This window comes from Boleophthalmus pectinirostris, unplaced genomic scaffold, assembly GCF_026225935.1.
Source record: "Boleophthalmus pectinirostris isolate CB_2022bp ecotype Guang Dong unplaced genomic scaffold, ASM2622593v1 HiC_scaffold_1, whole genome shotgun sequence".
In the NCBI taxonomy this organism is placed as follows: Eukaryota; Metazoa; Chordata; class Actinopteri; order Gobiiformes; family Gobiidae; genus Boleophthalmus; species Boleophthalmus pectinirostris.
In genome coordinates, this window is record NW_026570970.1 from 31,351,045 (window position 1) to 31,373,340 (window position 22,296).

A 22,296-nucleotide genomic window follows, 5' to 3' on the forward strand; every position below is an offset into this window, starting at 1 on the left:
AAATGAGGTTATGTCCAAAATTCTGAACTGTCCTTTTAAATCAGCTGACCAAACACAGCGGGAGACAATGAAAACTAAACCTTGGTCAGGAAATTCATTTATTAAAATTACATTATAACATGGTAGAAAGCTCAAAAAAGTATCAGGATCATAGTATGAATAGTGCCCCTCTAGAATCTGCTGGAGTGGGTGAGCAGGGGTGTCCATAATGGAGAGCAGTTTGTTCAGTTGTCATACACTCTATCTAGCTTATTATTATACAGCGATAATTCATTCTGACTTCCCAATGCTGCAGCTTGGCCTCGTCCTGATAAACATTCACTTTAGCCAAGAATACTGTCCCTCTAAATGAGTTAATCCACTTTGTGTTTACTGTCCATACTGGAAATGGTCCCATAACAGAACAGAAATATGACTGGATTAGGGGTGAAAATGTAAATACACTTACTGCTCATGTTGCTCAGTTTGTGGAGAGTGGTTTGAGGAATCCCAGGTCCTAAAAAGACAATTCAGTTAGCCAATAAAATACATAATTGCAAATAAACAGATACTTATGCAAATTAAACTTTCAATAAAGTACTTCATGCTTTAAATGCCTGCTCAAAATGCACTGTTTCTCTTTGGCATTTGTCCAGAGCTAGGAGGAGACACCTTGGCACCTTGCTGTTATGATATATATATATTTTAATTATTATAATAACTGTTTGTTTTGCTTACTGTATGTTTTTATTCCATTGTAAATATTATTCAACTGTTTGGCTTTTAAATGTACTATATAAACAGTGGTGTAGTGGGGATTTAGTGGAGGTATGTGGTTTATGACATCATTGGGCGGCAGTAGCTCAGTGGGCAGAGCATTTTTTGCCCACTGATCTGAAGGTTGACGGTTCGATTCCAGCTCTTGACATAAACATTACAGGTTGAGCGGTCAGATCCACTGACCCACAGGTTGGCTGGTGTGATTCCAGCTCCCTCAGATGAATGCTGTCGTTGTGTCCTTGGGCAAGACACTTAACCCACCTTGCCCACAGTGTCTGCGTACACTGGTGTGTGAATGTGTGCCGAATAGGTGAGTGGTTCCTTGTTGTAAAGCGCTTTGAGTGCCTTGAAGGTGGAAAAGCGTTTTAGAAAAATGTGACCATTTACCATTTACCATTGATGTGACCCCCCGTCTCTTTAAAATGATGCAGAATCATGTTATTAACATTAACGCCGTTCATAATCACCTACAGAACATAAATCATAGACTGCAACACATGAACCAGGACTGAACCAGGACCAAAACAGGACTGAACCAGGACCAAAACAGGACTGAACCAGGACTAAAACAGGACTAAACCAGGACTGAACCAGGACTAACCCAGGACTAATCTTGAACTTCAGAGAGAGAGGGAGAATCCTGAGCCCGCGGAGCAGAGTGTCGGCAAAGCGTGATCGGCGATGGCTGGGCTTAGCTCCGTGGGACGTAGAGCTGTGTGCCGGCTCTTTCTCCTGCAGTTACCCGACACTCACACCTCCGGGCTCGTCCTGACACTCAGTCCTGGTTCATTTCTGGTTTGGAACTGGTGTAGACCTGGTTCAGTCCTGGTCCCTCATGTGGCAGGTTACTATAGGACCGTACTGCAGATATCATTAGCCTCTGAAGTTGTAGCTATTATATATGTATTATTTTTTATATTTTTTAGAAGTGGGTGGATGGCATACCCCCATGTACCACGGCCACTGCACCCCTGTATACAAATACATTTGATTTGATTTGATTTTGGGACACTGTAGTATTTGTTTTATTGCAGTGCATAGATTCAGACCCTATTTGTCTGAGTGTACACAAAGCCACAACTGCAAGTAGAGGGCGCAAAGACCTGCTTCTCTGCAGCTGCACAGAGGGGTGAAGCATTTTAAACAAGACTAAGAACAATAGCTGATAGCAACCCAGTTGTACAATAAAGCAATAAGGTGTATGGCCAAAGTTAGTGACAAAATGTCTTCACTATACAAAACTTTGTTCACTTGACAGACTTCAGACACCCTTTTATGTCCTGGAATTAAAGTTATGGCAAATTTATTCTGAAATGTTGTAGGTATAGGAGTTATGATTTGAAGGGCCTCTCTCTCTCCTGATAGTGCGGGGTTTTTTGAACTTGCTCTGTGTATTATCTTGTAGCTTGTGGCCTTGTAATATTCTAAAAGACAGTGAACTATGGCATTGGATGGGTCCTGTTTGAAGTATGAGTAAAGTAGTAGAAGTAGTGTGTGTATTACCTGTGCAGTGCAGTAGGACATGTTGATAGTCTGGACTCAGGAGCACACTGAAGAAGGAGCAGTGAGGTTTGAACAGAGAGCAGCTCACACACTCTCTGCTCAACGGATCCACAGTGGACACTCTGAAAAACACACAAGGATTTGAATATGAACTCTTTCTACTACTACTACTACTACTACTACTACTACTACTACTACTACTACTACTACTACTACTACTACTACTACTACTACTACTACTACTACTTACTACTACTACTACTACTACTACTACTACTACTACTACTACTACTACTACTACTACTACTACTACTACTACTACTACTACTACTACTACTACTACTACTACTACTACTACTACTACTACTACTACTACTACTACTACTACTACTACTACTACTACTACTACTACTACTACTACTACTACTACTACTACTACTACTACTACTACTACTACTACTACTACTACTACTACTACTACTACTACTACTACTACTACTACTACTACTACTACTACTACTACTACTACTACTACTACTACTACTACTACTACTACTACTACTACTACTACTACTACTACTACTACTACTACTACTACTACTACTACTACTACTACTACTACTACTACTACTACTACTACTACTACTACTACTACTACTACTACTACTACTACTACTACTACTACTACTACTACTACTACTACTACTACTACTACTACTACTACTACTACTACTACTACTACTACTACTACTACTACTACTACTACTACTACTACTACTACTACTACTACTACTACTACTACTACTACTACTACTACTACTACTACTACTACTACTACTACTACTACTACTACTACTACTACTACTACTACTACTAGTCCTACTTGTACCCATTACTAGTCTACTACTACTACTCTACTACTAGTACTACTACTACTACTACTACTACTACTACTACTACTACTACTACTACTACTACTACTACTACTACTACTACTACTACTACTACTACTACTACTACTACTACTACTACTACTACTACTACTACTACTACTACTACTACTACTACTACTACTACTACTACTACTACTACTACTACTACTACTACTACTACTACTACTACTACTACTACTACTACTACTACTACTACTACTACTACTACTACTACTACTACTACTACTACTACTACTACTACTACTACTACTACTACTACTACTACTACTACTACTACTACTACTACTACTACTACTACTACTACTACTACTACTACTACAACTAATCATACTACTAGTAGTCCTACTGGTACTACAACTAGTCTTACTACTACTACTACTCCTACTAGTCCTCCTCCTCCTACTACTACTAGTTCTCCTACTAGGCTTACTACTACTACTACTACTACTACTACTAGTCCTACTACTACTACTAGTTCTGCTACAAGTCCTATAATACTACTACTCCTACTACTACTAGTCCTACTACTTTTACTGCTAGTCCTACTAGTCCCATTACTAGTCCTACTACTACTACTACTCCTACTAGTCCTCCTCCTCCTACTACTACTACTACTACTACTACTACTACTACTAGTCCTACTACTACTACTACTATTACTAATACTAATACTACTAAGATTTATTCTGCTTCTTCCACCAATAGTACTCTGTTTACTACTATTACTAGCCATACTAGTACACTAAGATCCACTTTATTGTCCCCATAAGGGAATTTGATCCATGGTTCAGAAGTGCTGGAGCGACCTGTCAGGAATAGTGGGGATGTTTTGGGTTGAAGGGGGAACAGTGAGGCCCAGATGAAACCCACCCAGACACGAGCAGACACAAGCACACTGGCTTTACCTGTACAACTGTCTCTGCAAGGCTCCATTTTCAGTGCTCAGATAATACCTAGGAAACAAACACATTCTGCTGTTACAATTACAAATATGGAAATGTTGATATATCATAGTGGGAGGTTCTACATTTATATCTATGGAAGAAAGTTCAGCTGTTACCATCATGACACAATACACACCCCCACCAGAAAAGTTACATAGAGCATCATTAATTATTACATATTAAATCAAACTTACAGCACATTCGAGTTCTCATCATAAGCCACAATGTCCGTGACCTCCCAGCTTCCAGAGGTTAGATGCCGAATGTTGACGTCTTCTCCTTCTGACTATAAAAAAAAAAAAAAAAAAGTAACAAAAAAAGCACGATAACTATGAAATAAAGACATTTCTGCGGTGATTTTTGCTTTACAGTTTGCCATAATGCAGGGGTTGTAGTCTTAGTGTGGTTTAATGCCCCTTAATGTATTCTTAATTACCTTCTCCACTGTAGCAGGGAGCAGACTTATAGACCATCATTTTAGGAGATAAGAGTTTGCAGTTAACTTTATGAGTGAACAAAAGTGCAGATGGGGACACAAAGGAGATAATGCAAGAATTGATATAATAAGGTTAACATCTTGGTAAAAAAAAACAAAAAAACTAAAAAAAAAAACTAAAAACTAAAAAACAATAAATACTATCTTTGGAATAAATGAAAACAGTAAATTAATTTGAGTGTTTTGATAAAAGCCAAATAATGTAAATGACAAAGACTTCAGAGCAGAACCAAAACTGCAGAGTGTCAGTATTAGAAGTGCTTTAGACATGGTTTAGTCCTGGTTTAGACCTGATTGTGTGCTTGTTTAGACTTGGTTTTGTCTATTAGACTTGTTTGAGTCCTTCTTAAGACCTTGTTAAGTCCTGATTTACATCTGGTTTAGTGCAGCTCCTGTGTGATGTTCCTGTCCTGCAGTGTTTTAGGTGGTTTAGACTTGATTAGGGCTGCTCGATTATGGAAAAAAATATTTTTATTACGATTATTTTAGTCAATTTTGAAATCACGATTATTCAAACAATTATTTTTGAGTTACACTTTGAATTTATTCAGCATTTTCTCCCAATAAAAACATTTTGTTATTGATAATTTAAGCAAAACTTTCAAATTGAAAATAAATATAGGCTACAAACATATGCCTTAGAGCAGTTTTGCGATGTATAAAACATAAAATGAATAAAATATATTTTGAACATGAAATAAGGCAGAGAAAAACCTAAATGTATCCAGAATAAACTATATATCCAACTGTTCAACAATCTCTATATTTAAAATAAAGTAAATATACTTATTTATAGAAGAAATATCCCAAAATAAGCTTTGTTAAGCTTTATCGTTTCAACTCGATTATATGAATTGGGGAGATCATTTGACACACAAACTTGGGATCAAAATTCAATTCATTGCACAGCCTTAGACCTGGTTTAGTCCACTGTTAGACGTGACTTAATCTGAGGTAGACTTGGTTTAGTCTTGGTTTGTAGGTTGTTGGTCTTAGTAAGCAGTGCTCAGTGTGTTTCCATCGTGGGTTTAAAATTGTTTATACCAGGCTTAATCCAGATTTAAGTCCTGACTGAGTCATGGTGTAGTTCTGGTTTAGTTCTGGTTAAAGAGCCAATATTGCACTATTTTCTGATGTATGTTCTAATGTTCCCCATCACAAACTTTGTTGTGCTTTGTTTCATTCACACATGTTTAACATGAAAAGACACAAAAATTCTGTATATTTCGGCTGAGCTCTTCTTGTTTTTATTAAACTCCTTTAACTTCTTGGTTTAGTTCTGATTTAGTCCAGATTTAGTCCTGGTTTAGTCATGGTTTAGTTCTGATTTAGTCCAGATTTAGTCCTGGTTTAGTCATGGTTTAGTTCAAGTTTAGTCCTTGTTAGTCCCAGTTTAGTCCCAATTTAGTCTTGGTTTAGCCCTGGTTTAGCCCTGGTTTATTCATGATTTAGTCCTAGTTTAGTCCTGGTTTTGCCCTGGTTTAGTCCTGATTTAGTCCCAGTTTACTCATGGTTTAGTCCTAGTTTAGTCCTGGTTTTGCGCTGGTTTAGTCCTAGTTTAGTCCTAGTTAAGTCCTAGTTTAGTCCTAGTTAGTCCTAGTTATGTCCTAGTTTAGTCCTGGTTTTGCCCTGGTTTAGTCCTAGTTTAGTCCTAGTTTAGTCCTGATTTAGTCCTGATTTAATCCTAGTTTAGTCATAGTTTAGTCTTAGTTTAGTTCTGGTTTATTCATGATTTAGTCCTAGTTTAGTCCTGGTTTAGTCCTAGTTTAATCCTTGTTTTAATCCAGGTTTAGTCCCGGTTTCAACACTGTCACTGCAGTTATTTGTGATAATGTTATCTTTAACTGCCATGAAAAGAGCATATTTCCTTACCTTGTTGGAGATCATTGTGATGTGGCTGAAAGTCCCTCGTCCTCCGTGTTTGATTGGCATTGTGATGAAGAATGTGGAGTAGTCCTTGGAAAAAATTGGCTCCTCATTCTGGGAAAAACACCATCAGATTTAAATGTTTACATTGGCTTTTGTATACGTTGGCCTACAGACTTCAAGGACATTTTCTATTCTGGAGCATTTATAGGTTTAAAGGTTGTATAGAGGATTTTTTAAGGGAAGCGAAATACAGCGATAGTCCTTTTTCAAATGTTGCGCATGCGTGACACCACCTTCCTCAGTAGAAACATCTCGTCCCGCCTCTTTACTCTAGAAATCACATTTGTTTACATCCAGTGCATGTTCAGAATTACTGTTGAAGTGACCAGCCTAGAAATATTTTTAGCGACCGACACGTCAGTTTTTAGACCCTTTGGACTTTCTTTTGCGGCGAACTGGTCGTGGATTCTCGTCCACCATCGCAACAAACTTTGTGCGAATTGCGAGGAAGCTACAGTTTTGAAAAAGCCTCAAAGAACCGCTGCATAAACCACATAATCCCTGAGCGCCGACGAGTCAGTTACACTAAAAATGTAGGGAGTTTGACTGACAACCTAACAGCCAATAGAAAAAGAGGGAGCCTCGTTTTCTATTGGCTGATGTTTATCTGGCCTCACTACATCCACAACTGATAGATTTTCATTCTTTTTTTTTTTTTTTTCGGTCATCATAATTAAAAGCCGCTGCGTCTCTGTAATGGTATTTTAAACTTTCAATGACAATTTTAAACTAAAAAAAAAAAAAATCCTCCATACAACCTTTAATTTAAGTGAAACCACATAACATTCCATTTTACTGCTAATATCTGTTATAATATCATCATTCATTCATACATACATACATATATTCATACATACATCTTAATGGCCTCCTGTACGTGTATAGACCTTAGACTGTATAAACAAGTGGACTAAAGGAGCATGACGTCGCCCGTAGCATTCGGTGTTCTGTCAAATTAATCTCACGATAGCAGTTATATTTATGGACAAAATAGCAAAATAAAAACACCAGGATCATGTAGAGCGCATTAATATTTTAAGACCAAATCCACGAGGCTCACAGCAGCAGTTATCCACATTTCTCGATACGATACTTTCACAGTATACATCTCACAGTACGATATTTATTGCGATATTTTGTGGAGGCAAACAAAATTGTGAATATGCTATGTTTTAAACGTGTTCAAAAACAGTTTTTTCTTTTCTTTATTTTCTTAATGTACTAGTAATCTCTACTAAAACAGAGCACAGGATCATGGTATTTGTAGTTCTCTCAGTTTATTTTTCCGAGTTTCCTACCTCTGAACAAGTAACAAAACTGGTAACCTGATTCATCAGTCGGTTTTACTTCACAGAAACCGTCCGACTTCGCAGCATTAGGATTTGTTCGCTCGAGGGTAGGGGGTACTTAATTTATTTAACCATTCTCTGCTATTTGGTTGTGACGTATGTAATGCGCTGGAACACTCAGTGGTGTCTAAGGAATTGCCGGCACAACACAAACAAAGCAGAGAGTGAAAATCCTCGATCTCAGGAATCGTTGCCAACACAGAATGTATGGCTTTGTCTACATCTAACTCGACCGCTTTGTTTACTGTTGTGTTGTACCACAAAAGGGACCCAGACATGGCTTCACAGCTCTTCACTGATTGGCCGGTGTGTAGTCTACAACTTCCGGGGTTCTTGCTAACCGTCTAGTGCAGGGGTGCTCACACTTTTTTCAGCATGCGAGCTACTTAAAAAATGACCAAGTCATAATGATCTACCTAATACAAAGCCAAGCAAACTGCACTGCACTGAAACACTCTGTGCCCCTTTTTTGGACCCTCACCCACAGTTTGAGAACCCCTTCTTTAAGAGAACTTCCTCTGGCACTTTACACAAAACTGTGAAAAAGTGAAGGAAGATTTTTAAACCTGTTTTTTAAAGTTCCAAACTGGAGTTGCATTCTTTTCTGGTTTTGCAGTGATATTTACCAGCCTCTGCACGTTTACCAGACCAAACGCACATCGTGACAAACACAGATGCATTTGTGCACTTTTGTTAGACAAACTTCAGCCAAATGTGGCAGTAGGTCTGTTCTGTAGATCCGCTCTATGCTGTAGACCTGCTTTGTGCCAACACTGTAACACAAATTTAGACAAATTTTTGCTTCACGTTTGGTCTTGCTCTTCTAATCAGCGCGCACTGTGGGAGGGGCTTGAGTTCGCTGTACGAGCGAGAGCGTGAAAAGGCGAGGGGCGGCGTGCTGACGTGAGGCAGATGGACAGGTAGGATGTTTAGGAAGTTGAACCTGCCCTGTGATGCACGCTGGTACACGAGGGCACATGCTGTTGCAGACGAGCCGTGCATAGGGAGCGTGTGTGTTTGTGATGTGCCGTAGAGTCTCTGCGGGCTGCACTGAGCGCACAGGCTGCACTGAGACGCCCCACACGCTCCTGCACACCTGTACAAGTTTATTGCCAACAGCAGCGGCCATAATGACATATGATCACACTTGTTAAGTGTCAGACCTTGAGTGAGAGACAAGACCGAGTCCAAACGTGAGTCCGAGACGAGACACGGCGATCTACCCACACGACCTTGGCGATCGACTGGTAGATCGCGACCGACGTATTGAGCACCCCTGGTCTAGTGTATTCTGATTCCTGACCTAGTCGCTGGAGAGAAATTAAATTGAGTGGAGGCACTCGGTGGCACCAGCCTGTCTACAAAACTGATAACAAAATCATTTATGTTGGCAATATATTGATACAGCAGTCCACGACATCAATACTGTATCATCACATTAAATGATACGATTTATCTATATTTCAATATTTTTGCACACTGCTATTGGGGTCAGAATAATTTTGCTGTGTACTGTCTGCATCTACATTTTTGATTGTCTGATAATGTGTGTATTAGAATGGTAGCTGTCATGAGCACTACAGTGACAGCAAAACTCCGCACTGGCCTCTGAAAGTTGTGACAAGGCCTCAGGATGCATAAGGTAATTAAGGAATAACTTTGGATCACTGCAATCTGTTTAAATGAATTCCTTCTGTTTTTCACTGAAGTAAAAATCAGGTCGGGCTCCTTTAAATGTATTTTTTGGTAACAGTTCCTTCCGCTGGTCGGCTGCATGCCTGTGACGAACATAATTTCCTTTGGGGATGAATAAAACTAATTCTGATTCTGATGTGAGTTTAATATAGAGCCAGAAATATCCTGAAATACCTATCTAGCCCAGTATAGCGAGAGCTAGACAGCAACAAATGTGCTCCTTTATACAGAAAGAGTGTCCTCTCTCACCTGTCTATCCAGCCACTTCTCACTCGACGCCACATGTTTCTATTTCAGGAACACAAAGAGGACAGAGGGGACATGGGTTATAGCTTATACTGTCTCTCACAACACACACATAAAGTACAGTGACAGACCATAGACAGTTGCAACCAAATGAACCTAAAACACACTGAAATTGAATTAAAATGAACTTCCTAAGACCAAAACAACGAGGCTGAAAGTAGCAATTACAGAGCAAGGAGTGACAGTTTTTCAGCAGAAGTCAATTGCAAGCAGACCTCACTCGCTTTCTATTTGGAACGTGACGGAGAGCAGGTTAGCTCTGTCCATTTCTATACAGTGTGTGTGACAGAGGGCATGGGTTATGGCTCACGCTGTCTTGCACACACATATTACAGTCCAGTGACAGCGTAGACACATAAGAGACACTAGAGGAGACTCACCTTTGTGCAGGCCCCGGAGGACACTCCACACAGACACAAGATGGACATGTTCTGAGCGCGGTTCACCCAGCGCACGGCCACTCTCTCGCTGCTCACCCACTTCACCATGGAGATGTAGAATTCACTGGGGACAAGATGGAACAAGATGTGTAAGCTGCAGTAGTAGTAGTAGTAGTAACACTCTAGTAATGCAGTGCAGTTGCCTTAGAGCCATTTTACTCAAGTAAAAGTTAAAAGGGGTGATTTGAATAATTACTAAAGAAAGTACAAAGCTGCCGATGGGTGCAGCGTTGGCAGTGATGCGGTTGCTCTATTGAACCGTTGTGGTGAAAAGGGAGCTAAGTGGAACAGCAAAGCTCCCAATTAGAGCCCTGCAACCCGCGGGACCCAACGCAAAACAGTGCAGCGCGGGACACATTTTGAAAGCTCACTGTGGGTGTATGCGGGAGCAGGACTACACAATGCAGGAGTGGGCGGGAGGGATGAACTGCAGTCCCGCAAACTAAATATGAGTGTAAAGTAAATATACAAATGATGAATGTTAGCATATTATACATAATTTGTGCTGGAGATTTTATTTGGCATTATTAACAACATTTTAAGCAGCAGACTGTCCCCCCTCCTGTATGCCACGCCATGTGGAGAGTCCCCCCGTTCTGTACACCACACAGACAGTCCCTCCTTCCATACGTTGCGTGGGCTGCACCACTAAACCAGAACTAAACCAGGACTAAACCAGGTTTAGAAACAGGTCTAAAACCAGGACTAAAACAGGATTTAGTCAGGACTTAACCATGCTGCTAGACACCCAGCATGCCTCCTCCCATACACAGCCCAATTCCTTTCACTTCTCCGTGTTTGATAGAGCTTAAGAAAGGGAGGGAGCGGGACAAAATATTGCAGATGCAGGTGGGAGTAGGACTGAAAATTAAAATTTTTTGTGGGAGCGCAGCGGGAACGGGACTGAAAATTCTGTCCCAGGCAGACCTCTACTCTCAATTTACTGCTCAATCTATGGTCCTACCCTCACCTATGTTTATGAGCTTTGGGTAATGATCGAAAGGACAAGATCACGGAAACAAATGGTCGTAATGAGGTTCCTCCGCAGGGTGGCTGGGCACTCCTTTAGAGATAGGGCGAGGAGTTCAGTCACATGGGAAGAGCTCGGAGTAGAGCCACTGCTCCTCCACGTCAAGAGGAGTCAGCTGATGTGGCTCGGGCATCTGTTCCTGATGCCTCCTGTTCGTCTTCCTTGGGAGGTGTTCCGGGCATGTCCCACAGAAGGAGGCCCCGGGGAAGACCCAGGACATGCTGGAGGGACTATGTCTCTCAGCTGGTCTGGGAGGAGCTGGAGAAAGTGTCTGGGGTGAAGGACGTCTGGGAGTCCTTGCTTAGACTGCTGCCCCCTCTACCTGGCCCCAGATAAACAGATGAAAGTGGATGGATGGAGTACAAAGTTTGTGATTAAGGATAAGGTATGCATTAGGAAAAGTTGTCCTCTGCATTTGACCTGTTCATCAGTGCCGCTGGGGCAATCTGTCAGGAGCAGTGGCTGTCAGGAGAAGTGGGTGCCCGAGGACCCATCTCCAAATCTTGGCTAATCTCAATCAGGACTACCTCAGCTGGAGGATTTTACATTATTGTGCATCTTTTGGGATTGGCTGTTCTGAGTCATTTGTTTGCATAATTTATTAGATAGAAAGACAAAAAATAAATATATAATAAAAAAAAATTATAACTCACAGTCTTTTCAAATCAAACATTTTGTACAAATTCTGATTGTTTCAAAGAATATTCAAACAAAAAAGAATAATAATTCTAGATCTAAGGTCCCAATCATTGTAGCAGATACACTTAAAGAACCCATATTGCATTATTTTCCACATCAAAAACATACCTGGTGTTGTGTTTTGTTTGATTCACACAAGTTTAAAACATAAACTCTGCATAGTTAAGCTGATTTTCTCTCTCTCTTTTTTTTTCTCTCAAACAGAAAACCTTGTGATGTCATGTGGTAATACAGGAAGTGCTTCACTCCATACACATTCATTAGAATCATTTTGATTAATTTCAGCCTTGGAATTTCCAAACTTAAACAAAAGGTAAAAGGTAGTTGTTAAGTGAAAACTACTACTCCATGACATCACAAGATGGAACAGGGTATTTTGAGTTTTGGAGATGCAGACAGACTAACTAACTAAAACCAGCATTACTCAAACATGTGTGAAAAAACAAAACAAAAAAACAATAGGTGTCTTTTTGAGGTAACAACATTTTAACTTGCCTTAAACTGCAGAAAAATCTAATTTCTGCAGTGACCTTTAAATAGAAGAAGAGTTATAATTTTGCTCAGTTACAGTTAATGTGTATAAAAATGCCAAATGCTTCCAAAAATATATTGTGACTAAATGTAATATGGCATCAGGCAGTACTACACCTCTGCATTTCACTGCTGTACACTCAACACTACATTAGTGTTTCACAGTGTGTACTGAACCTCTTTATGAAGCTGTCAGGAGGTCCCAGCTCTGTGGTCCTTGAGCTGCCATCCAGACTCACCACATTCAGAGACACTGTGGGATTGGGCTGACCCATCTGAAAACACAGAACATATCTTTATTTACAATACAGTTACACATATAATACACACAATACAGTTACGCAACACATTCTTGACTGTTCTATTCCTGCTCTATTGTTGGGTCTTTAGGCAGGACACACGTTGCCTGGTAGGAATGAGATGTGAACTATGCCCAACCCTGTAGCTTAAAGATCTTATGTTACCTCCTCAGAAACATACCTGGAGTTGTGTTTTGTTTCATTCACACATGTTTGAGTAACCCTTTATTATTAGTCTACATCTCCAAACCTAAACATGCTCTGTTCCACCTTATGTTCTCACAAAGTGGTTTCAGGTTAACAGTTACTTTATACCTTTTTTTTTTTCTGCAGAGATTCCCTTAACTGCCTTCAGCAGTTATGTACAATTATGTGTCTTGCCATATACTGTATTTTATAATACAGTGCAACTATAAGCACCTTTTTCATGGTTTGGTTGGTTCTGTGACTTATATATTAACATTTTCACACTGACAGCAGTGAGAGGCTCTAGTCTTGTGTGTCAGTATCTGCTGCCCCTGTTACTCCTGTACCACTGTCACTTCTTGATCTACTGCCCATGTCTCCTAAAGAAAGAGGCTCTGTCCTGTCTGTATCATGTCACCATTACTTCTGTACCACTAAAAACTTAACATTTAAACAAACTTATAAAGATGACTGAGAAGACTGAACTGCTATTAAAAAACAATAATCGAGCAGCAGAAAAAAAGTTTGGAGTGAGTGAGAAACTTGTGACTCCGGGAGGGTGCAACATGCGACTTTCCTGGAAGTCATTGGATGGATCGACAAAACCTGGACTTCAGTGACACTGAAACCATCCTGTCAGGATTCAGAAAGGCTGGAATAATTCTAACTGGAACTGATGCTGAGTCTGACAACAGCTATTTAGTGATTTGGAGTGAGATGGAGAGTTTGTTAAACTTGTTCTGTTCTGTTGTTTATGTTATATTTATCTGAAGAACTGTTCATATGTGACGTTAACAGTCTGTTGTTCTCTGTTCTATTGTTTTTACTAGAACTTGCCTTTCAAGATGAAATGTTGGTTCCTGGTCTCTGATTTTATAAAATGAACTTCCCCCCAGAAGTGTGACTCGGTGGTCCGGTGTGAGTTATATATGTTTATTTCTTCTTCATTACACATTCTGGTGGTGGTCTTATCAAACGCTTTTCTCCATGGAGCTGTTATTGCTTTGTCTTGAATGTTTCACAGTATGGCATTAAACTTTTCCACCTTCATGGAGACCAAACCAGACCAAGTTACAGGTCAGATCCAGGGATAGGCAACCCCTCTTACAGTCAGATTGCTTTTTTTTTTGTGGATAGTTAAAACGACTTGTAATTGTAAGGTTGAGCTGTTTAATGTCATACTGTGTAACACTGAGGGTAGAGCAATGACATATCCATAGAAACAAACAGGTGACAGAGCCCAACAAAAAAGTTACACGGTGCACCTTTAAACCTCCTGGTACACTTTGTGGTTTAGTTTCAGTTTCGTCACAGTTATTGTCTCAGTTGTGTACCAGTTTTGATACACTGAGCTCGAGTTCACAAAATACCTTAGATATCTCTCCTTAAATGCCTTGTAATACCAGCTTCATAACTGTGTGGGAACTTTAAAATAAAACATAACGGATTGAGAGAATAACCTCCATGCACTCGCATCAAACCTACAAAAATACACCATAATGAGTTGCCATTGTCTTAAAGGTTACATCTGTAGCTCTTCTGACTCCGCCCACACAGTCCAGAGCCTGATTATTATGATGCACTTTAGGATTTGAAACAATGAGCTGCAGGCAACGCGCCTCTCTATTTATACTCATGTCAAAGCCAACAAAGCACTAAAGAGCAAGGACAGGTTCTAATGAGCAGACAGGAGGGAGGAGAGGAAAGGAGGGAGGAGAGAGGAGGAAGGAGGGAAGGAGGAGACAGGGAGGAGAGAGAGAGGGGAAAGGAGAGGGAGGATAAGGAGAGGAAGGTTAGAGAGAGGGCAGGGAGGATGAGAGGAGAGAGAGTAAGAGAGAGCGAGGAGAAAGGAGAGGAGAGAGGGAGGAAAGGAGGGAGGAGAGAGGAGAGGAGAGGGAGGGAAGAAGAGAGGAGGGAGGAAAGAGGAGAGAGAGGAGGAGGAGAAAGAAGGCGGAGAGAGGAAAGAGGACAGAGAGAGAGGAAGAGAGAAGGAAGGATGGAGGGAAGGAGAGGGAGGATAAGAGGAGAGAGGAGAGGTGAGAGGAGGGAGGAAAGAGGAGAGGGAGGCAAGGAGGGAAGGAAGAGAGAGGGAGGATAAGAGGAATGAAAGAGGACAGGTAGGATGACAGGAGAGAGGTAAAAGAGAGAGAGGAGAGAGGGAGGAAAGAGAAATGAGAGAGGAAAGGAGAGGGGAGAGAGGGAGGGAAGGAGAGAGGAGGAGAGGGAGAGAGAGAGGAGAGAGAGAGAGAGAGTAGAGAGAGAGAGGAGGGAGAGGGAGGGAGGGAGGGAGGGAGGGAGGGAGGGAGGGAGGGAGGGAGGGAGGGAGGAGGGGAGAGGGAGGATAAGAGGAAAGAAGTAAGAGAGGAGGGGGGGAGCAGAGAGGTAAGAGAGGAGGGGGCGAGGAGAGAGGTAAGAGAGAGGAGAAAGGGAGGATGCAGGTGAGAGAGAGAGCAGAAAGAGGAATGTGAGTGGAGAGAAGACTGAGGATGAGAGGAGAGAGGTAAAAGAGAGAAGAGGAGAGAGGTAAGAGAGAGAAGAGGAAAGAGGAGAGAGGAGGCGAGAGGATGGAAGGAGGGAAGGAGGAGAGAGAGGGGAAAGGAAGGAGAGAGGAGAAAGGAGACGGAGGATAAGAGGGGAGAGGTAAGAGAGAGGATAGAGGGAGGAAAGAGGAATGAGAGAGGACAGGGAGGATGAGAGGAGAGAGGTAAGAAAGAGAGAAAGGAGAAAGGAGAGGAGATCCAGGATAAGAGGAGAGAGGTAAAAGAGAGGAGAGGAGAGAAAGAGGAGAGAGGAAGGAAAAAGGAAGCAGCCTTAGGGAGCATTATCGTCCTTTATAGATCATGACCTTTGTCATGAGCACAGCTCATTAACGTATAAAACAGAGACGTATGGAGTGTATAGAAAAGACAACACAATACACAGACACACAGAGTTTCTCTAGGGAGACTGGGCTCTGGATAATAAGACACACATTGATCTGCGTATATGTCTTGGATACATATAATTACATTGGCAATTTGTGTTTAAAAGAAAAAAGTTGAGTTCTTTTGTTAGTGCACATTGTAAAAAATCACATATGTATTATTATTTAACAGAGACTGAAATATGAACTGACAAACTAATACAAGAATCACTCCTCATGTATTTCAGAACATGTTTGTTTAGATCTAAACTACAGCTTCAACAACAAGTTCCAGTTAACCTCAGATCCTTGGCACAGTTTGTCAAACTCTGTTACAAATGCGGGAGTGAAAACTGATCAAGACTTTAAACTTGACAAACTAATTAGTGCTGTGGTAAAGATATTTCCATCAGATAAAGCCATCACTTTTGAGGTTTTGATCCACACTTTTGTCACGACCAGACTGGATTACTGCAGTGTCCTCTGTGTCGGCATAAGCCAGTCCTCACTCATGCTTGCAGCTCGTTCAAAACGCAGCTGCTCGTCTTTTAACTGGTTCACGGACATATGACCACACGTCCCCAATCCTGTCTGCCCTTCACTGCTCCCTGTTGGTTTCAGAGTAGATTTTAAAATACTTTTATTTGTTTCTAAATGCCTAACTGTCCTTGCCCCAAAATACCTGGCTGACCTGCTGGTGCCATACTCTCCAATGCTCCCTCAGATCTGCTCACAAGGTTCTTCTCGCATTCCTCAATCCAGGAGGAAGTTTAGACGAGCTGTTGGGCCTAAATGATGGAATGAGTTGCCTATTCACATAAGACAAGCTGACTTTCTTTTTTGCTTTTAAATCACTTCTTAAAACAGACTTGCTTTCTTTGGCTTTTAACAAATTTTGAGCTCTTTTACAGTTCAATAATTGTTGTTCATTGTATTATTTTTGTATTCATTGTATTCATTTTGTATTATTGTTGTGTGTTGTGTGTGTTATGTTTTTACCTTTGCGTAATATTGCTTTATAAATAAACTGGATTTGGATTTGTAAAGACAGGATATTTTGTTCTTTGCGGAGGACTTTCTATTATCTGCATAGTTACAGTCTTTGAAATTGGATAACTGCATCAACTCAAATTCAGATTTTAAGGCTGTTGGCACAATATTACTGCAACATCTTTGTCAGTCTGCCCCCGAACACTGATTAACTGATTAAACAAACAGTTTTCAGTAGGAAGGCACTTCAACTATACTTTCTCATTATGTGTAAAGCATGAGCTGGTGTACATGTACTGTGTCCACTGGGAGACAGGAGACAGTGTAATCTTTCACTAATTGCGTGCTGTCAGAGTCCGTCAGGTGTGGTGTGTGGCGACAGAACAGACGCATGAGTACGACCTCTGCTCTGATCATTAACACACTTAATACACTTTACGGCAGCGTTTAAAGACAACACACAACAAATTGTAAGACTCAGACAGCAGGGATTAATGCTCAAATTGGATTTTTTTGCGAGGTTGTTCACATTTCCAGTTAAATGCGAGTTGTATGTGATCTCCAGTGTGAACATTAAACACCCCAAAAGTGTCCCGCATGAAAATTGGAGGACACGATGACATCACATGCAGCGATCGTGCTCAGTGTTTACAGAAGTCGCCTAAACATGGGCTCTAGCATTGAGCACCTGGTGATTTTAAAGTTGCTGTTAGGTCCGGTCAAGTGGTAACGGAGGGAAACAGGGGCAGATTTTTGACATTCAAATGTCTCTTATTCAGAAACTAGAGGGACTATTGAAATAAGTAAAGTATCAGAATGTAGGAAAGAGTTACACTCCAACAGGGTCAAGTTAAACCTGTGATATTATTCTTTTTTTAAAACTCATGTCGATAACAGAGGGAATGAAATATGCAGCACTTTTTGGGCAATAAATACAAACAGTGAAAACTAGTGGTTCTCACTTACATATCCTTAACAAACTGGTTTGAATATTTGCTTCATATAGTTTTCTACCATATGGGACAAGATTAGGTTGAAAAACCTCTTACTTTTTGAGTAATGAGATTTTTTATTAAGAAAGGTCATGGTAACGGAGGGAAAAGTAACGGAGGGAAAATTGTTCAAACAAGTAGAAGGTGCATGACTTTACATAATTTGTCAACTTTTTTTCTTCCGAATATTTTAATATTACTTCAAAATGAAAGGAAACTATTTCTATAAAATATGTCAGTCCTTCCAAGCAAATTTTGATCATTTTAAAAACTTAAAAAAAAAAAAATCATGAACCTTCATCAACAGTTCAAAGATGGAATAACACAAGATATGATGAAATACATCCATTTATTTACATGATTTGCAGGTCTTTGAAATGTGGGAAATCATTTTTGTTCCATGTTTCATTCATGGTCTGTTTAAAACATATGGAACTTTAGAACCAAAAATGGTACAGAAAAAAGGTCAACAGTTTCATAAACTAGAGTACATATGTATCTGTTCAATACAGTTTTATATCAGATGCATTAACTTGTATTTTTGGCCTTGCTGTTTACTTCTGCTTGACCAGGCCCTGTTGTACCGGGGCTAGAACATGTACAGCTTATTTGTTTTAAGGGGGAGATTGAGAAGGAGAAGGATGAGGTTTTTGGCCGTGGCGTTTTGTGGGGCAGTGGCAACAACATCCATAGAAAGGAACGTGTGGGTGCGGAGCCACAGTCAAGAGTAGAGGGATTGCCATGTGCTTCACTGCTTTACTCACACAGAGTTCATACACAATTTTTGTATGACGAGAAGAATGTTTGTGTACATTTGTTGATGACGTGTATGTGGGATGAATGCGACCTGGCTGTTCAGACTGAAGTCTCACATCAAAATATCGGATATGTATCGGTTTTAGGAGCACATATCCAAGTGGCCTGGGTGGCATTTGAAAAAAACGGATCTGCGTCACTGAGACTGTCATTAAAAGATCAGATACAGGTCACATAAGGGCGAAAAATTCAGACTCGGGTCACTTCAGGCTGCAGTGAACGTAGCCTAAGACTCAACAAGATATCTGCTTAAAGGGAGACACTAGAGGCTTTTTTGTTTTTGGTCAGTTTGGTCTCAAGACATACAAGCTTTCATGAAACTATTTAATTGTCCACTCTGTATTGAAAGAGGTTTTAATAGGTCATTTAATCAACCTGCAGTCACAGAGTTATATGGGGCATTGTAAATTCAAAGACCGTTTTCTCAAAATCCATTTAAAGTACGCATTTTAGAACTGCTTTATTGTCTTTCCTCAATTAGAATGTTAAACCAAATTTTGTATAAATAGTAAAAAAAAAAAAAAAAATTTCAAGACTTTCTCTGATTTTGTATGCTGTGGGTCTGCTCTGGCTTTTTTCACACTCACAGTTCCACCTTGTAGAATATTGTTGTATTATGACAGGTTATGCTGAGTTAAAGGTGCACCTAATGTTCCACAGTATGACATTAAACTATTATTTATTAAATTATTTTTGTGTTTTTTATGCATTAGGTGTTTTAATGCTCAAAAAACCACACACAAAAAACATAAAACAAATATAAATACAAGCACTGTTAATGTGTATGGGCTTGCTTCTCCATAGATCTGATCTATAGATTGGTGTGGTGGTTTATCTCCATGGAGATTGATAAGTTTAATGTCATATACAGGGACATTATAATCAAAACAGTAACATCTTCCAGGTTACACAATGCTTTTTTCTTTCTTCCTTCATTATACAATTCAATACAATTACCGTATTTTCCGCACTATAGGGCGCTCTGGATTATAAGGCGCACTGTCATTGAATGGTCTATTTTTGAACTAGATAAATAAGTCAGTCAAAGTTTATTTAAAGGTTGTATAGAGTATTTTTTAAGGGAAGAGAAATACAGTAACAGTCCTTGTGCATGCGTGACACCACCTCCCTCCTCCTTACTCTAGAAATCACGCTTGTTTACATCCAGAATTACTGTTGAAGTGACCTAGAAGTAATTTAGCGACCTATGCATCAGTTTTTAGACCCTTCGTCTGCTTCAGTCACGCAATCTCTGGAAGGAATCTCCAAGAATCACCTCAGTTTGGCTTTGCTCCTTTTCCCCTTCTCTTCTTCTTTCAGTGACCTCAAAAACAGACCTTCTTTTGCAGCGAACTGGTCGTGGATTCTTGTCCGTCATCGCAATAAACTTTTTGCGAAATGCGAGGAAGCTACAGTTTGAAAAAGCCTCTAAGAATCTCTGCATAAACCATGTAATCCCCACACACCGGTGAGTCAGTTACACTAGGGAGTTTGACTGACAACCTAACAGGCAATAGAAAATGAGAGAGCCTTGTTATCTATTGGCTGATGTTTATCTAGCCTCACTACGTCCACAGTTGATAGATTTTCATTATTTATTTTTTATTTTTTGGTCATTATAATTATAAGGTGGCTGCATCTCTGTAATGGTATTTTAAACTTTCACTGACAATTTGAAACAAACAAAAAAAAATCCTCCATACAACCTTACATACAACCTAACGCATTCACAATAACTTTCAACTTTGTTCAATTGTAACGCGTAAAAAATACCGTCTGAGACGCTAAATTCGTAAAGTATTCAAAATAACTCATAATTGTTCAAACAGTTGGTCATTATCCGAGTCAGTGTGGTTACTGTTCCCTGGCAGTTCAGTGATGATTCTGGTCTTGGTGAAAGCTCGGACCACAGTTGATACTGATCCTTAGCCCAGGTGTCCACGATCCATTGGCAGATCATGGGTGGCGTAAGTCACTCGGCGCTGTCTCCCTGTCTTGGTGAATGTGTGTTCGCCTTCTCTCATCCACTGCTCCCACACAGCTCGTAGTTTAACTTTATAATAGCCTTGAGTTTTAAGTCTGCATTGTAAGCATGTCTCTTGACAGGTATGTATTACTCCATGATGCTCCTGACTACAGGAGCCATAATGCTGCAAGTGGTGCGGCTTTGTAGTTTACTAAAGTCGTACTAAGACACCCCAATAAATTCATATATAAGGCGCTCTGGATTCGCACAGTTGTTTTTTTTAATGAAATTAGGGACTTTAAAGTGCGCCCTATAGTACAGAAAATGCGGTACCTATATAAATATATTTCTAAATTCTTGTATACTATCTTGTTCCTTACATACTGAAGTAGCATATAGTACCTTGGGATAGGGGTACTCGTGTCCTTTTGGGTACAGGGCTCCGGTGAAGCGTGGCAGGAGCATGTTTGGGACCTCTGAGTCGTTGATGGTCAGATAGGCCAGTTTAGATCCATCAGGAGACCACCAGTGAGCTACAGGAGTTTTCAAGACTTCAACTATAAAACAGAGAACACACCAAAACAAAACAATCCATGAAACACTGTCACTTTCACTTTTCGTCAGTGTCAAGTAGAGGTACAAGGTTTTCACAGTTTGAAATGGTTTCTTGTGAGCTTTACGCTATGTCATAATGTTGTTATCTCATCCAAAACAAATCTTGAGTTGTCTTTTGTTGCCTTCACATACACACAAGTATATCTCAATACATTTTGCTATATTTCAATTAGAGCCCGACCGATATATCGGTTGGCCGATATTGTCGGCTGATATGGGCAACTTTAGGCATATCGGCTATCGGCCGATATGCTTGCTGATAGGGGCCGATATTTCACGTGGGCATGTTATACCTCGTTATAAAGCTTAGACTCTCTACATTCTGTTCATTTAATCCAATTTACAGACAGATAAATGTCCTAATATGTGGCTCCACATCAGTATTTATCTACGGAGTCATTTGTCTGTGTGTGTCTGTGCTGTCCCTGAACACACCACAGAGTCGCGTCACTCACGTGCGTTTGTTTACACCTGCAGACACAGATCCAAACACTGAGATTATTTTCTTTTTATGGACAATCGGTTTGAGTCTGGATTAAAAGGACATTTATTAGTGCAGATTTGTGATGTGAGGAGGAGCCTGTATGAGCGGTGAGTGTTGGAAATATGTCGACTCTGAAGCTAGTTTTTGTCCATTTGTTATGGGTTAGCTGCTGTAGCTCCCGCACATAAACAGACTGTTTTCTATTGGTCTGTTCTAAAGTGACTATATTGGCCGTATATTTGCTACTGGACCTGCACTGATATGTAAATGAGCTGTGAACAGACGTGTGAATTATGACATTTGCGCATATAATTAATTACCTGCGGCGCGCACGTATTTACGGCTAAAGGCTAATAGCGCTACTTTCTTTACTAGTTATGGGTCCGTCGCGAACGAAATGACTCTTAGAACC

The 22,296-nt window shown here is 40.3% G+C and overlaps 1 protein-coding gene across 1 annotated transcript in view; it reads right to left on the minus strand.

The window, feature by feature from the left end:
- The window catches only part of LOC110158187 (inactive dipeptidyl peptidase 10-like), a 71,420-nt gene that overhangs the window by 17,031 nt on the left and 32,093 nt on the right, over positions 1 to 22,296 (minus strand). Inside the window, exons 10-18 of the mRNA XM_055150268.1 lie at positions 21,188 to 21,342; positions 12,812 to 12,909; positions 10,315 to 10,438; positions 9,878 to 9,916; positions 6,528 to 6,635; positions 4,354 to 4,445; positions 4,121 to 4,168; positions 2,263 to 2,384; positions 449 to 496 (exon numbers count right to left, since the gene is read on the minus strand). Of these exons, the coding sequence (XP_055006243.1) occupies positions 449 to 496; positions 2,263 to 2,384; positions 4,121 to 4,168; positions 4,354 to 4,445; positions 6,528 to 6,635; positions 9,878 to 9,916; positions 10,315 to 10,438; positions 12,812 to 12,909; positions 21,188 to 21,342 (834 nt within the window). The remainder of the gene's footprint in view (positions 1 to 448; positions 497 to 2,262; positions 2,385 to 4,120; positions 4,169 to 4,353; positions 4,446 to 6,527; positions 6,636 to 9,877; positions 9,917 to 10,314; positions 10,439 to 12,811; positions 12,910 to 21,187; positions 21,343 to 22,296) is intronic.